This window comes from Protopterus annectens, chromosome 2.part1 (assembly GCF_019279795.1).
Source record: "Protopterus annectens isolate FY-2018-M chromosome 2.part1, PAN1.0, whole genome shotgun sequence".
NCBI classification, from domain to species: domain Eukaryota; kingdom Metazoa; phylum Chordata; order Ceratodontiformes; family Protopteridae; genus Protopterus; species Protopterus annectens.
The window spans coordinates 45715458-45733560 of NC_056729.1; the positions used below are offsets into that span (position 1 = coordinate 45715458).

Genomic DNA, 18103 nt, shown 5'->3' on the forward strand with positions numbered 1-18103 from the left:
ATTACAGCATGATACTTTGGTGTTAAGGCAGAAGAGGTGTTGAAGAAAATGGAGGATAAAGCAAAATCCATGCAGACAGTTAAGGATTTCCTACAGGTACAGCCACCCAGATTCAGCAGGAACTGGCCTACAAAGAATTGGTCCTTTCCAGTGTCAGACAGAACACAAAGAGGCAGATACAGACGCCCCAGAGGCAGATCCCAGCCCCAAGGCTCAGAGGCCTAAACAATGGGGTGCTTCTACCTCCAAAAGCAGAGAAGACAAATCACAACCATAAAGGAAACAGTCCCAATGACTTTCCTCTGCCAGAACCGAGCACTTCTCTTTTGGCAGCCCCCTTAGGTAGAAAACTAGCACTTTTTTCACCAAATTGGCACATGATTACCATGGACAATTGGGTCTTGAACAGTGTCTCAGGGCTACAGGTTCCACTTTCACACCCTGCCAAGGGCAAAAGGTATGCCAGATCTGCCATACAATCAATAGGCAGAGACAAACAAGTTTCATCCCTCATGGAGATGGCCATTCAGCAAGTACCACAACAAGAGCAGGGACAAGGATTTTACTCTAGATTTTTCTTGGTGCCCAGAAAGGACAAAGCCTGGAGACCAATACTGGACCTGTCTATTCTAAACACATTTCTGGACGTTCCAAAATTCAAAATGTTGACTACAGCAGCTACTGCCCATGCTGGGCAAGAAGGCTTGGCTCATAACTTTGGACCTAAGAGGCATACGTGCATGTGCCAATCACACAATCTTGCAAAAGATGCCTCAGATTCATAGCTGGCTCAATGCACTACCAATTCTCTACTGCCCTTTGGCTTATTTACTGCGCCCAGGGTCTTCACAAAATGCCTGGCATCAGTATTGTATTTTTCAGATAGAGGAATTCAAATATATCCTTACTTGGATGACTGCCTTATTCAGAGAACAAAAACATTCTACTAAAGCATCTGGCGTTTGTAAAAAGATTACTAATTTGCCTAGGGTACACAGTAAATGAAAATAAATCAAAACTAGTACCTTCTCAAGAGATAATATTCCTGGGTGCAAGCTTAAATACAACTGCCCAGATGGCTTCTCACGCCAGACAAAGGCAACTGACTTCTTACTTCAAAATGTTGGCAACAAAGACCCAGTTATCTGCAAGAAAAATTCTGCAGGCTTTGGGCTTCATGGCATCCTGCTAATTCCATATGCCAGACTGCATATGAGGAAACTACAATGGTATCTAAAAAGTGTTTGGACTCTACATTACCCTCATTCCCTGCCTGCAACAGGAGTTTCGATGGTGGGCACAGGCCTGTCACCACAACAAGGGACAGCCATTCGACTTTACCCACAGCCAGGCAGATACTAACAGATGCATCAGATTATGCCTGGGGGGGCCCACATGGCAGGAAAATGTATTCAGGGCACATGGCCCGCAAGCCAGATGCATCTTCATATCAAAAAGATGCTAGCTGTTCAGAATACCCTGACTGCTTTCAAGGATCTACTTCATCCAGGACAACTACTGAAGACTGACAATACTACAGTCCTGTGGTACATAAGCAGGGAGACGCATTCCTACCCCCTCTGCAGACAAGCCATGACTGTGGGACACAGCATTGACTTATCAAGTTCACCTGCAAGCACAATTCCTGCCAGGAAAAATAAATACTCTGGCAGAACATGGATCCCCACAAGTGGAAACTGGATCCACAAGTCTTCAGCATAACAAGGAAATGGGGATGCCGACAGATTTGCCTCCCCTCAACTGCCAACTACAGAGATTCTGCACGAGGATTTATCACAAGCAAGCATGGAAAGTGGATGCCCTATCCTTCAGCTGGAAAAACCTAACAGTATAGGCCTTTCCTCCACTGCCTCTCCTCCCCTAGGTACTCCTAAAGGTCAGACAAGAGAAGCCAAAAATGATACTGATTGCCCCAGACTGGCCACACCAGCACTGGTACCCAATCCTAAAGCACTTGTCTCAAGGTCCAGCCTGGACATTGCCTCAAAACTTCTCACTTAGACCCAACAAAACAATCAGATCCTGCACACCCAACTCAGGACCTTAAATCTGGCAGTATGGTGGATAATGTAGCCATTCAGAACACTCTCTCTCCAAAGCTGTAATGGATGTTATCTTGGAGGCCCAGTACCAGAAAATCTTATGCAGAAAAATGCAAGAGATTCTGTGCTTGGAACCAGGAACAAGGAACTGACACGTTTGTACCAAATATTCCTCAGGATTTTACAATACTTAACTGAGATGCTGGACAAAGGCCTATCCTTTTCATCAATTAAGATTCATGCCCCTGCCATTTCAGCCCATTACACTATGGAACCACCTATCTTTTCTCATCCTTTAATAAGGCAGTACCTCAGAGGGGCCAAAAACATAAGACCTCCAACAAAAGCACCAATACCTGCATGTGACCTCAATTAGGTCTTGGAAAAACTCACACTGCCTCCTTTTGAGCCAACCTCAACAGCTGATATAAAATTCTTATCCTGGAAAACAGCTCTGCTCCTAGCAATAACCTCTGTAAGATGAGTCTGAGTTAACAGGCACTCATGGCTGTGGAACCTTTTATTTTCTATCCAGACAGTGTTTCTCTGAGGACAAACCCTACAATTTATGCCCAAGGTGGTGTCCTGCGTGGCCCTTAATCAAACCATTCACTTGCCTACCTTTTATCCAAACCCACAGAACAAGGGGGAAAGACTTCTGCATTCTTTGGACATAGACGGCTACGTTTCTACTTGGACAGACGGCTACGTTTCTACAGACGGCTACGTTTCTACAGACGGCTACGTTTCTACAGACGGCTACGTTTCTACAGACGGCTACGTTTCTACAGACGGCTACGTTTCTACAGACGGCTACGTTTCTACAGACGGCTACGTTTCTACAGACGGCTACGTTTCTACAGACGGCTACGTTTCTACAGACGGCTACGTTTCTACTTGGACAGACGGCTACGTTTCTACTTGGACAGACGGCTACGTTTCTACTTGGACAGACGGCTACGTTTCTACTTGGACAGACGGCTACGTTTCTACTTGGACAGACGGCTACGTTTCTACTTGGACAGAACTAAAGCTTTCAGAAGGACTGAGCAAGTTTTAGTGGCATATGCTGCAGGATCACAAGGAAAGGCCATCTCAAAACAGACCATTTCAGAATGGATAGGCCATTGCATTCGTTTCTGCTACTCGCAGCATGGCAAATCAGTGCCCAAGGGCATTAGACCACATTCAACCAGAGCAGCAGCCACTTCAGCAGCCTTCCTCAGGAGTACCAACCAAAGACATCTTAGAGGCTGCAACTTTGAGTTTAGTGCACACTTACAAAGCACTACCACATATCTCTCTACTCTAAATCCAGTGCAGGCTTTGCCACTGCAGTTCTGTAGGGGCTCATAGCCTCTCCTAATCCTATTTAGCCCAGCCACCCATACTCAGCTTTGGGATTCAACCCAAGAGTAATGACTGCAACAGTGAAACATGATAAACATAGTACAGTTGTGTACCGACCATAAATGCAGAGTGTATTCACTGTTGCAGTCAAGGTTACCCTCCCACCATCCCCCTTTCATTTGCTGGGTCTTCTCTGTACTGCTCTATTCTATACAACCTATGTGGTGTATTTACTTGTAGATGAAGGAAATTTTTACTTTAGTGCATGCATGTTTATTGGTATAATCTATTTAGCCTACCCTTTTGGGGGCATCTGACATCTGGGGCAAGAAAAACTGAAGAAAATGGTGTTGGTTGCAACTTTTCTACCCCTGGCGCACTGACGTCAGGGAAGAGGAGACCGCAACTGATGCCAGACCAAGACTTTGGAATTCAGGCTGACTGCGGGTAGCCTGCCAGCAGGATAACCCAAGAGTAAGGACTGCAATAGTGAATACACTAACATCTACATTTATGGTAGGTACACAACTGTACTTTCTGCCCATATCAGGGCACACAGATGAAAGCTAAACCCACAGGTGTCTCATCCAGTGTGAAAAAGAAATGGGAAAATATTTTAGTACTAATCACAAAGGAGATCATTCAAGGAGAGCACCATACTGTAATGTAATGAGAAAACGGTTTGCCAGAGTATTACAATAAAATAAAGTGCTGAAAAGTGGGGTGGGGAGCAAGGAGATATTAGTATATCGTAGCAGCTTGGATAAGAGATATTGGAATGGTTTTCTACAGATTATGAAAAAAGTAGGAAGGCAAACTGACTCTTGGCAGTCTGCAGTTATTTGTTGTAAAGCATATTTCACTAGCATGCACTGTTCATGTTATATTTCAAGATCCTATTTCAAGATCCACATGCATAGGATTTTAACTCCTTCTCCCCACCTGACATTATAACCAGATGCATCTTCAGGTAGCTCTAACCATACCAAGTGCAAAGCTTGACTGTATTAGACTACTTCTAAATAGCTATACAATGATGACTCATTGTTAGTGCAGTAAGGACATACACAATTCATCTCAAACTTCATTTTGACCACTGTAGTAAAGTTTTAAACATATGCTGTAATTGACCAAGTCTTGCAGTGCAATTCATAACAAGCGGCACAAACTTACTGTACAACTTTTCAGCATCTAGTGCAGTCAGAGGCAACTGTTCTGTATGTAAAGTGATATGATTGTGCCACCTGTTAAAGTTCTTACTCATCGTACGATTCCTCTCCAGTATCCATTCGGGCAGACAAGGCAAACTGTTCCATGTGGCTTTGAGTCTGTTCAGAAATCTTCCCATTGAAATGGCTATACTGACAGTAAGCAGCACACTATAGACACTTTTAGTATGATTTTAACTAGCACTTTATGACTATTACATTTAAAAAATGTAAACAGGCTTCCCAATGGGTATAGTCAGCAACAGTTGTATGAAATTAAACAAAAAGTGGTCACATACCTGGACATAGACACACCCTTGGCCCACGACTTTAACAGTGTAGTTGCCAGGTAACTGTCTTAAGCTTGTCCGTTGGAGAACCAGACTGTTGGCATCATTGACTGAAAGGCTGCCGACCACCTGCAGATTATGGGTAATCTGTACAGTTGCGTGAAGCTCCTTATTTCTTACCACTGCAGCATATTTGGCGAGAGCAGCAAAGCCCACTACAGTGTCCTGAAAAAAATATAGCCTGCATAATTTTTTGCTCCAAACAAGCACAGTTTAAAATGCTCAGCACAAGTACATTTGGAATTGAAAGCAGATATGGGATGAATGTTACATAACCAATTTTCTAGCCACCTTTTGTTAGTGATCATTTCCCAGGAGCTATTCATCACCCTCGAAGTTCATAGGTTTATACTAGGCTATCTGCCCTAAGGCATTTATAAGCCTAGCCCAAATTTTTGTGGCTTACGCCACCCCTTATATGAAAAAATACTGTGCCCATTAGTTTGTTGTGCCTCTGTCCAGCAATGACACAGATATGATTCCCGGGGTAAACCTACGATCTCCCATCCACAGGTCTATAGGTTCATAGGTTTATACTAGGCTATCTGCCTAACTATCTGACAAACTATCACCAATGATTAATAAATGTAGCCACTTTCGTAACAATTTGCCATTGAAATACAGTTACCTGCTGGCACAGATGCAAAGCATCTACATGTGCTGCTCTTGACGTGGGTTTCTGAAATAAACTTTTACTTAATGGTTTGACTACAGAATGGGTTCAAGCAGCCACTGGTCAATTCTGTTATGGAGACTCAATGTGAACTACACTATATCTTAAGTGACTTCCAGTAGAGACCAGGGAACTTGTAGGCTGTTGTGTTGAAAGGGGGAAGACTGACGTCTAATGCATGCACTTCATACAAGCTGACATGATTGTATGGTCGCTACTATTGGTTAGGAGTCTAACCTGCCAGCTACAGTATAATGGCTGCCTGTGCCCATGGCACATCTCAAAAATCCAACCTCCATGCAAGTAAGACAGGGTGCGAGGCCAGAAGTACTCCTGAACCAACAGCAATAACGGGCAGCACTCAGTGAACATATCCAACATACCATGCACATTTCCCCAAATTTCTTGCTTCCTGACCATAAAAAGTGAAGCCACAAGACTGCTTTTGGAATTCAGGAGGTAAATCTAGTAAAAGGATCTGATAAAGGTGGGATTTAGGTACTCAAGGGAGGTTTGAAAGGGGCCTGGGCTAAGCCTCATTGTTAACTGTGGTTGAATGGATAATGGGGATATAGAAAAAATGCAGAAATGTAGCTTACCAACTTTAGACACCACCACTGAGCTGCATTACTTTAAGTTGAGTTGGCCTTTATCTTTTCTGCCCAGCTATGCCATCCAAGAAAAAAAGTTTCAAGAAAAAGGGACATTGGACAAAATTTCATCTACAGTATTGTGGAGCATGTTGGGTAGGGAAAAAATCCAATGACATCACAAGTGTAAATTACACTATCTGGAAGGGGAACCAGTCAAATTGCTTTAATGCATGAAGCCACGGTGGCTACCAAAGATTCACAAGTAGCTAAACAAATTACATTACACACCCAGACTAATCAGAAGTTAAAGCACTAAAGCTTGCTGACAGCCAAATCACCCATCTATGCAAATGGCTCATTCTGTAAATGAGAAACAGATTAATAGCGGCATTAAATGTGTTCTAAATAAGTGGCCAAAATTTATAGTTCATGGGCACATTCGTTGCAGTACATCATGCACTTGATTTTTCAGTCTGGGAATGACATTTACAAATATATGCTAAAAAATGCCAGAACTGTAATATACTGCGTCATACGCGAGGGTAACTAATTTATCCATTGTGTGGTGGATTTGCATCCGATTATAGTAACTTGTCACATAGGCTACATCACACAAGCTGCTGTGATATGCTGTCACAGCTCACTCCTTTGGTTAAGGATTACAGTTTATAATACACGTTTTATAGTCAGTGCAGTACTTAACACAAGGCACCAGAAATGTTAACCACTGCAGACTGAAGCGTTACTAGAAAAGTGCCAATAAGTTACCAGAAATGCAGGCCTTGATGAAGCCTCAAATCTTGCAGTATCTCACCAAATCTTAGTAACAAAGATGTTTCATGCAAAAACACAAGCAGTTGTCAACAGTAATAAAAGGCTACATCTCTAGCCCCAGAAAGTGGACCTGCAGGGATAGATCAGCATATGAAACCCAGTTGGCATGGCTGGGCGGTTTGACAACATCAAAATAAAGGGGAACAGTGGTCAACAGCTAGACAGGAGGAAGACCAAGCAAAAACATAAGCTGGCACTATAAGCAAAGAAATGAAATGCAACAAGATGCACTTACTAGATTCAAATGTAAAGGGAAGTAGAAATACAAGTAGCATAGGGTACCTGCATTCATTCTAAATTGAATCTTCAGGAGCAAAACTTGAGTATACATTTGAAAGGTTACTTTGGACAAAGGAAGTTCCTGAAGCCTAGATTAAATTTGAGACTTCTGTCCTGCTAAGTACAGGTTTCCCTGAATGAAAAGATCCAAAAACACTCAAAACTATTCCCCCACAACAGCTATGATTTCAGGGAATAGAGTATACCCACAAGTTAGCTGTGAAAAATGCTGGTTAATGGTTATAAAACTGGCACTGTCAACATTTATCAGGCATAAAGGTTTAACAAGTAAACTTGTCTTTAGTCCATCCTTTTAGACAGGTGCCAAATACTGAAGCACAATTATATGTAGGCTTTATAGTTATTTCGAAAGCCAAGAGGGTTTATACTAAAGAAAAGCAGATTTGTCCTGGAAAGTATGTATGGACCATACCTGTAGTGAAACACTTGGGTTCTAGCTGATGTGCATTTTACAGGTCATTTGGACAAAACTGTGGCTGCTTGTGCCAGATATTTAATCCTACTTCAAGTGCATAGAATGTCCAGACTTGTGCCTCAAATTTTCAGTCTGTTCCTCAGACAATTTTTTTCTGGAAAATCACTGGGATGCTCTGAAGAATGAAATTCATACATTTGAATTTTGGACTTCATATCCTTTAGAAAATGTATTTTAACACTCTTATTCTAGCAACTTTCTAATATTGTAAGAGCAATATTTAAAATCTGTCCTTATTTTTGGGTTTGTACACAGTTATGACACTTTGTCCAGATTTCTTGGACTGAGTGGTTGAGTTTTGACGGTTAAACTCTTCCAAAGCGTTTCAAGATTTTAAGGGTGTAAAACAAGCCTTGTTCCAAGGACTCGCCTCCCCACTACCACTGGCCATTAAAATAAAGTATAGAAATTATGGGAGCAGCTTAGTACCATAAGTAGCACAAGATACCTTGTATCCAGACCATCACTGCCACTTTGGGTACTTTGTTATCAATATTTATAGAAATCCAGTGGTTCAATATATGCCACCCCTCCTAACCACAAAAGGCAAGTGTTAAGATCAATACAGAGAAACAGAGTAAAGCCACTAATGTGCCTGTCCTGAAGGCATTTGCAAGTCCGCTCATGGTGGAGTACAAGCAGCACTTTAGTATTTGGCCAACTCATTAGCAAGGCAAGGAATTGTTTTCAGAATGAGTAAGACTAAAGTACAAATGTTTGCCACTTGGAGTGGGTTGATCTACTTTATTTCCAGTGTAGAAAAGAAAACGGCACCCAAACACAGCTAAAACCAATAAAATTCATAGCAGTTTTATTGAAGAGGTAGGCACTTTCATACATTCACTGTGCTTCATCAGACCAAATGCAACAAAATTCAACAGTAGGAGCATCATCAATTAACCATTCAAAACATCCAATAGATAACTAGCACTGACATTAAAACAGGAGGTCTTGAGCTTTAACGGTGAATATGATTTGATAACCATCGATTTAATTTTTTTTTTTGGAGATTGTACTAGAGAACAATATTTTTATTTATGATCAGTTTTTGCAGAAGATTGTGGTTATGGCTCAATGGGAGCGCACTTGTTTTTGGGTCTATTTACAGTCCACTTAAATTTTACAGGTGGTTTGTAGATGCTTTTTTTAATTTGGGATAGCACATGTCAGCAATTGGAATAATTTATTGGAATAATTTATTGGCTTCATACATAACACAATGCATTTTATCTTTTACATCTAAAGTCTCAGACAGGGAAATGGATTTTTTGGATGTTAAGATCATGGTTAATGATTCCTGTGGACTCTACCACTTTACACAGAAGATTGTAGGAAGAATACATGCTGCAATGGAATAGCATGCACCCTGGTCATGTATTTAAAAACAGTTAAAAGCCAGGGTACGAGACTCTCGAGGCTCAACAACAATGATGCACTATTTGAACATGACCTGCTTGGTTTGAGTTCTGACTTTTTGGATAGGGGCTATCGTCACAAGGAAGTAGACGATGCAATACATGACACTTGGCATAGGAAACATAGGAGCCAAACCTCTACCTCAGATGTCATTCAGAGCATGTTTCCATGGCCTCTAGAAACGAAGCACTTTGTATGTCTGTTTTACACTAGTGATGTCAATAGTTTCAGAGGTTGTGAAAAATTGGTCCATTTTACAGCTTGATTACATCTGGAATGTTGTAGGTGAACATCAGAGGTACACTTTTAAAAATAAGTCATTAGAGGCAACTGTCAAGTATACACCATCAGGAAGTGTGAAGCCTATATTGACACTTGGCATGAGACGTTGTTCCAAGATGTAATGTTTGCTCACATATTGATCCATTAGTGACCTTTGTTCACCCGACCACACATCATGAATATTGTTTTAATGTGAATGACGACTGCCGCAGTAGAAATCTCACCTATTTGTCCAAATGCAGGGTATGCACTTGCTTCTATATAGGCAAGACAAATGGATCCCTTATGGAGAGAATGAGGGAGCACTTGTGTGCATAATTTTGATGAGCGTAATGCTTTGGGCAAACATTATATGGAATATGGCAGTGACCATATTTTTGGTTTTAGGGTTGTTGAAACCAACCCAAGATAAACGTGGGGGTGATTTTAGGAACTACATGGAAAGCGGTGAGCTTTCTTGGATCATTACTGTGCTGATGGAGACGTTTCCAGGCATCAATGGCAGAACTTTCATTAAACCTATCCTGAAAGCTAGGGGCTCTTAAAGGACATCCTGTTTTAATGCAAGTCTCAGTGCTCGTTTTCTATTGGATGTTTTGAATGGTTAATTGATGATGCTCTAACTGTGGAGTTTTGTTACATTTGGTCTGATGAAGCATAGTGAGTGTGTGAAAGCACTTACCTCAATAAATCTGCTACGAATTTTATTGGTTTTAGCCGTGTTTGGGTGCAGTTTTCTTTTCTACATTGTGTTGTCGTCCACCAGCAGCTTTTGCTCTCCGAGGACTGTTTTCTACACTATTTCCAGTGTTGAAGCTTCAAAAAAAAAAAAAAAAAAAAAAAAAAATCAATAAAGGTTAGCTGCCTGGAAAATATTAACTGCAACCTGCCTGCATAAATTGAGGCAGTCGGGTACTAAAGCTTCAAATAGAACCTGATGACTCAAGTACTGTTTGCATATGTTGCCTCCCCAACTAGGCCAGCTCAAGTGGCATAGACAAAAAGCAGACTATGCCCAAGTAACCACTTGGTGAATGTATCAAAAGTGAATGGCATTAATCCCCATCCTGGGTGGGAGGAACAGGCTGTAGAACGTCAGTGTCCCTCAGAGGAACAATGATACAACTCAGTCTTGGGGGGGGGGGGGCATTCAACTCTTCAAGTCACTGTACATATTAGCATTCATACAGAGTGCATGCAGAAGTATGCAAGGATATGGACTAAATACCTCCCCCCCCCCCACTCAAAGAAGTGGGCACAATGTTAGTCGACCTACTTATAGCAGGTATAGGCAATGCAACCCTCATCTCCGAAGTGGATCTGTGAGGACTTGGTCACGAGGTAATGAATGGGCCCAAGTCCATCCATGAGGGAAGATTGGCAGTCAGCAGACACACAAGGCAGAAGTGTTGCCTCCCAAAAGCTGAGGTGTGCTAAATGACCAATTTTTGGATTACTGTTACATGTACACATTCTTAGAAAATTGTCTCAAATACCATGGGCCTACAATATACCAAACAGTACCTTTGAGGATAAGATGGTATTCCCCCAAACAAAATTCTTCCAGCCTCATCACCATAATTAGACTTCGCTTTATTCAAAATTCTGAACATCTGATTCAATATTCTGAATATTCATCCATTTATTTCCAGCCTTAAGGACTTCTGTTCTAGATGGCCCCACCCAAAAAATACAAGCTGTAGTCATTTCATGAAAATTGCCTTTGTGAAGGTAATCCTGTAATACACTGATCAGAGAGACCTGACCGCATTAGAGGGCTTAATCTATAAAATGTTAAAGTCTAGCCATGAATTAACATGCAATTTCATAATATAAAATTTAGAATCCAGTATTTCTAAGACTCCTTTTCAGATGAACATTTTCAGTGCTCCTGAAAGTTTGTCCAACAGCCAGCCTCTGGAGGCAGTCGGGGGGGGGGTGCGCTCAACTCTGTACCAAAACACCTGAGCATGAATAGATTGAGTGCTAAAAAGCACATCCATAGGTTATTTCATACCATACCATCCCCTCCAGACTCCCTCAACCAAAAGAAAAATGTCCCAAGTGTTCCACCCATATGGAGGCAGCAGCTCAAGAAATTCAAAATCTGTTAGACCAGAGTCATCCAGTAGGTCCCCATCAGACCAGAAAGGATTTGGAAGTTCTCTATGCAAGGGTGATTGGATGGGCTCCAATCTTCAGATGTGTACTCATGTCAAGACAAAGATCCCAAAGATTTCTGCACTTTCAGCTTGGGGCCAGTCACTACCAGTTCAGAGCCCTGCCCTTTGGTCTCAGCACAGCCACCATTGTGTTCAAATGCATGACAGTGGTAGTAGCTCACGAGACTGCTGGGATTCAGAAGTTTCCATACCTAGCCGACTGGCTCATCACCTCCCCCAGCCAAGCATCTTCTAGGGAAATCCACGGACTACTTGCTCCAGTTATATCAATCTCTAAGCATCTGTCAAGATCTCCAAGGGCAGTCCGGTGTCAAGTTGATCAAATTATAGCACACCTTCTCCCCAGCAAGACTTATTCTTTAGGACTTGGGGTCAACATAAGCAGCCATAATCTTTGTTACCATGGCCCATTTTATATATATGGGCATTCAATGTACCCTACCTGGTCAATTCTTCACCCTTACCAATCAAATTAAGAGTACACAAAGACCATCTATGTTGATGGATTCAGTCAAAGTTTTCCCCAATGCCACCCTCTTGTACTTCACCCCATTTGGGAGGCGTCAGTGTTTACTGTGCCTACTGGGGGTGGGAGGGGCATTTTTGGGGCACCAACCAAGGCACATGGTGTCCAGAAAAGAAATTTGCACATCAATGTCCTAGACATGTGGCCCTGCTACCACTGCAGGCCTTCAAGGATGCCCTTCCTCTTGGGAAAATTTTAATTTCAGACAGATATCTGTGCTTTGCTGGAGGACCTGGTCTTATCCCCCTTTGGTCGAGAAGCAATTAGTGTGGCAGTGAATGGTCTCCTCCAACCACTTTCTTATGGTAACATACATACCAAAGAAGCCCAACATGCTAGTGGACAACCTCAGTAGGACCCTTTCTAATACCTCACAAATGGTCTCAGTGGCAGACAGGATTTTCTATGTACAGTAGCAATCTTGCTGTGATTTCTTTACATCTCCTCACAAGTGTAGGAGGTTTTTTTGCCCTAATCCCCCCCCCCCTCCAGGGGAGTCTCTCAGAGATGCTCTAGTTCACATTTGGCCCTCTAGTATACTTTACGCTTATCCCCCAATACCTCCAATTCCAAAATTCTTAGAAAAGGAACTTCTGTTAAAGAGCATTGTTATCCCCATTGCCCCCTTTTCGCCTCAACTGTGGTTTCTTTCCTCAAGTCTGATCTACATCCACCATAGATACTGGATGTCTGTCCAAATCTTCTCATCCCACAGGGATGAATTTGGACATTCTAGGCCTTAAGTTGACAGCATGGTTTCTCCAATTCCACTGAACAAACTGAGCTTACCAGTTTCTAAAATTAAACTAGCCAAATGGCTAATTGCATGTCCTTTGTTTACATTCAGTGAGGTCTAGCCCCACCCAGGCCTACTAAAGCACACTCCACCAAGTCCGTGGCTACATAATTCGCTTTCTGGTCTAGAACTTCTGACATTTATGTAGAACCTACCTGGTCTAATGCTCATACCATTATTGCTCTTTACAAATTGGAATTTACTTCCAAGAGCAGGGCTACCTTTGGTTCTGCAGAACTCCAGAACATTCCCCAACTATTGGTACAGCTACTTGAACCATGGGTCACTCATGGAGGAATGAATAGCGTACCAATAGTTGAGGAATGAATAAAAACAGGTTTACTCATCGTAATTATGCATCAGTGTTGTCCATTTTCATTCTTACTCAACTCCCCTTCCATTTAGCTTGAGTGACTTTACTGTTCTTGTGGAATCTGTTCCAGATTTGAGCCCCAGTTTGCAAATACTAGCCTTACTGCTAGTATTAACTTGGGGTTAGTTCTTCCTATGGCTTATAAGGAAAACTATCTGAGGTATTGCAGGCTGACCAAGGCATTGTGGGTAGAGGGAGGAGCTTGAGAGAGTTGGATCCGAGTGTATAGTAAATGCATCTGAATCTGATCAGATATCCAATAGTTGAAGAATGAACATGTACAACACAGATGCATAGTTATGGTATTGAATTTTTTGCATCATTAGTATAAACAGTTAAGCAAAAATGTCACTGCCCTTTAATACAGTCCTCACTGACTACTCAAGTGAAAATCAAACTAAACCAGAAAGTTTCTTAAATTTATCTTGTATGTAAACACAATGAAGTGATGACCTCAGATGTTTAGTGTGATTTATTATTATGAACAAAGGAAAACCATAACATGACTAAAGAGCATGGAATTGTTGGAAGCAAAAACAAATAGTTAAGTAGTGAATCTGCAGTTATGCCATAAAATTTGAGGTAATGGCACTATGGTAAACATAAGTGAATAAGAACTGATAAACATGTTTAAAGAACACAAACCCATATCTGTTAGCTAGCATAATTCAACTCATCTTTGACAAGTGGCTCCTCTCAGACACCAATAAGAAGGCTGGTAATTCACAAACCACAACATTTAACTCCACTTTAGTGACCTGCTACTTGCATTCCACCTTCATTATATTTACAAGACTTCCATTGCCAATTAAAGAAGTGTTTTACCTTATGTCATATTGCTGATTACCACTGGCCTAAAGATTTAAAGATTGTCGCTGAACTTCATGGGTAGCCCTCTACTACCGAGCGACCCTCTACATAAAAAGTTGAAATTCAGAAAGTCCAAATGTACTATACACAAAATTAAGTGATTACTTATCCGATATTCAGACAATACTATAATATTGCAGCAATATTTCGTAAATAATCAAATAGCCATCATCCAGTAATATACTACCTCAAAGTTTAAATGCATCACAAGTGTATTTTGAGATTAGAGATCAGTCACTTAACTGTTCAGGACAAGGCCCTTATGTACCCAAGTGCCTCAAAAAAATGATGGCTCAATTAGATTTATCCCAGGAAACCTCTCCAGTGATCAACCCTCATTCCAGGTCGTATACCAGGTATTCACTCATCAGCATGGACTTTACAGGCAGGGTGAATTTTATGTAAACACTGGCCTGAACAGTCTTATTTAACACAATGAAAGAAGAGTAACATGCAAACCTATAAGGGGAAGTCAGTCCATGTTACCACTGCAGTGAATAGCTAGCTGCTGCATACCAGTTTCAGAGATAATGGCATTACATCTTAAACACGTATTTCAAACAATTGTCAGAAATATCTACTGCCATGAACGGTCTTCTCCCACCAGTGCAACTGTTTTTGCCATGAACAGCTGCTTCAGTATGGTTCGTTAGCTCAAATACTCAGTTTGATTAGCAAAATGTCACCATCTTATTCACTTAAGCACATCTGATTAGGGCTTCTCCAAAGATCCTTTTTTTCACAAATAGCTTTTTGTTACTTTGAAAAAACTGAAAGGCTGCCAGCCCAGCTAGATGGAATTTTGTGAATTTTGCAGATAATTCCATGTCATTGCAAATAAGTCACAGGCTGTTTTATAAGTGTAAGAAAAATAAATGCAAGAAAAACTGTTCTATGTTCTGAACTTCAAAAATGTAACCACAGTGCGCCCTGCTGGAAGAAAGCTAATAAAGTAAAGCATTTTAGGACTGATCTCTGAGCAGAATGTCAGGATGACAGAATTCTATTGTCTTGGGACAAGAATTACTAGATTTTACGTGTAAAATGTCTTATTGCTGTAGCTTTTGGCAGGTGCAAGATTACAAAGATATGTTAAACTCTGAGATAGTTAGCCTGGGAACCAAAGTGTCAATGGTGTAATCTTAAATGAGTCAGCAGTGATGCATTATCAATTTAAGAGATCTTAGAGAGAAAGACATAGCATTTGTGTAGTCTGAAGCAAACATCTCACCAGAACTTTCTTTGCTCTGTACACAGGTTAATTAGAACATTGTTTCTCTTAGAGTTAGATAGAAATATTGCCAGATTAGCCTAGCTGTTCTGTGTCAGACTACCCTACAGTACTGTTTTAAAGTTCCTGTGTCTGAACTGACTAGCACTGTGTTGAATGGGAGATTTGTCAAGTGTTTTTATTTATTAAATATTTTTAAACCTTTCAACTGTGAATGTTTTATGTGGAGATAATTTAAGCTCTAGAGTACTTGCATGTATCTAGTAATACTGTACTAAGCCACTCCACCCTTTGGGAAGAGCCTTATAGTAGCTGATAAGTAGGGGTTCTGGTGGCAGTGGATTACTACCTTATAGCTTGGTCAGAAGGGGTATACCTAGTGAACCTGTGCCAGCCTTCCCCCAGGAGTGTCTGTGCATTTGTCAGCTACTTGGGCAGGGAAAAAAATCACTGGTTGGACAGAGGGAGTGCTGGGAGTACTTGGCTTGGAACCCTGGCTAAGGACTTCACTCTACCTGTGCCAGTAGGGAGTCTTACTGGGGATCTGGAGAGAAAGGGAGAAACCAGTCCCAGACAGTGATCGCTGTGTGGTCTTAAGGGAAATTGTACTTTATGTACGTGTACTTATCCTTCCCATTGTGCATGCCCCTCGCTGGTGCTAGTGGTGAGGATTGAGGCTCCTTGATTACTGGGCCAGTGCACGGGCGTCACAGTTGCATCTGCAGTCTTTAGAAATGTCATGTCTAATCTTAAGGAAACTTAGTTTGAGATGCAAGTGCCTTTCTTTTGTTCCGGTCCCCATCCCATTCTAGTTATGAACTCTCTGGATTCACTTTCTATTTTCTCATTCTCACATTTTTAGCAGCACTGACTCTGTACTTGCACTGACATGGAGAAAATGTTTCCTCCAAATCACAACCTCAGATACTACACAGACTTGGGGTGGTGTGTGCAAAGCCTAGCCCTGCCCCACACAGACTTGGGGGTGTGTGCAAAGCCTAGCCCTGCCCCACACAGACTTGGGGGGGGGGGTGCAAAGCCTAGCCCTGCCCCACACAGACTTGGGGGGGGTGTGCAAAGCCTAGCCCTGCCCCACACAGACTTGGGGGGGGGTGTGCAAAGCCTAGCCCTGCCCCACACAGACTTGGGGGGGTGTGTGCAAAGCCTAGCCCTGCCCCACACAGACTTGGGGGGGTGTGCAAAGCCTAGCCCTGCCCCACAAAGATTTGGGGGGTGTGCGCGCAAAAAGCCTAGCCCTGTCCCACACCAACTTTGGGGGGGTGTGCACAAAGCCTAGCCCTGCCCCACACAGATTTGGGTGTGTGCACAAAGCCTAGTCCTGCCCTACACAAACGGGGATGTTGCGAGGCCTGGGCCACCCCACACATTAGTGGGTTATGAGGCCTAGCCTTACAGCAGGTGAAGTGAAGTGCAGCTACCTGGAAAATAGCATTTTATAGAACAGGTTAAAGTCAGCATCTATACTGTAGTAAAACTGTACTGTCCATAAATGAACGTAGTTCTGGGTTAGGAGCCCATGTGGCATTAAAGTTTTCAGTATGCATTGAAAAAAGTAATGAACAGTATAGACTGTTTCAGAACCATTTTTCTTTGCATAAATGGATAGCTTCTTACTGAAGGCAACCATTCTTTAATGTGCTAATGGACAGAATAGAAAAGCTATAATTCAAGGTAACAATAGTAAAGTGCTGAACAGTCTTGTCAAACGAGAGTAGGTGCACTACTAAAAACAGTATGTGCGTTCGGCCAAACAAAACCAAGTAGGAGCATGAGCCAGGTGTCATGAGGGATTTGTGTAAAAATCAAATGGGCTGGTTTTATCATTGGCCATTAATTATGCCTACATATGGTTTCTAATCAAAATGAAATTAGAAACTCTTCAGTGGATTCATGGAAGCTGGATACCTTCATTTTCAGTACCAGTATGCATGTTTTAATGCAGTTCCCATTCAGTCCAGCTATAGGGATTCCTCTGGCTTGTTTCTAAACATGCTTTCACCATTTCATATTACACCATAAAACCAGATTTAAGAGGGCCCACTGCAGCTGGTGTTCCAGCACAGAGCATTGTTAGAATGGGATACTACTAAGCATCAATTCTGACTTCATTCTTGCAAGAGTTCTCTACAGGAGAGAGAGTCTGTACAGAGTCATGCAAAGGAAAAACAAACAAAACAGAACCAGGATTGTAAATGTGAAAAGATGTAGATAGTTTTATGCTGATGACTCCGATAAAACTGGCTAGGAGGGACCTCACTTTTCTGAAGATGTTTGGTAGTTCCCCAGTCAGTTTAGGTGAGAATTTCACCTTTTTGAAAATTTGCTGGACAGTTGACAGCTAATTTGAGTGAGCTGGCTTTCCTGTGTAGAGTTAGTAGGGTGGCTTCTAGCCAATAAAGTAAACAGGATCACCTGTTTAGAGAACATGCAAGTGGATCAACTAAAGGTAGGTTAGTGAACTTTACTGCAGGCTAGTTGCAGACAGGGAAAGGGAATAACCAGAAATATAGATCAAAGATATCCACAAAATGACTCCAACAAAAGCAAAATAATTTTAGG

At 41.8% G+C, this 18103-nt stretch overlaps 1 protein-coding gene across 2 annotated transcripts in view; it reads right to left on the reverse strand.

Annotated features, from left to right (window-relative positions):
- LOC122793959 (alpha-2-macroglobulin-like protein 1) overlaps positions 1–18103 on the reverse strand; it is a 621161-nt gene that overhangs the window by 109855 nt on the left and 493203 nt on the right. For both annotated transcript variants that reach the window (XM_044062013.1, XM_044062014.1), the window contains one exon: positions 4921–5136. In XM_044062013.1, the coding sequence (XP_043917948.1) occupies positions 4921–5136 (216 nt within the window). The remainder of the gene's footprint in view (positions 1–4920; positions 5137–18103) is intronic.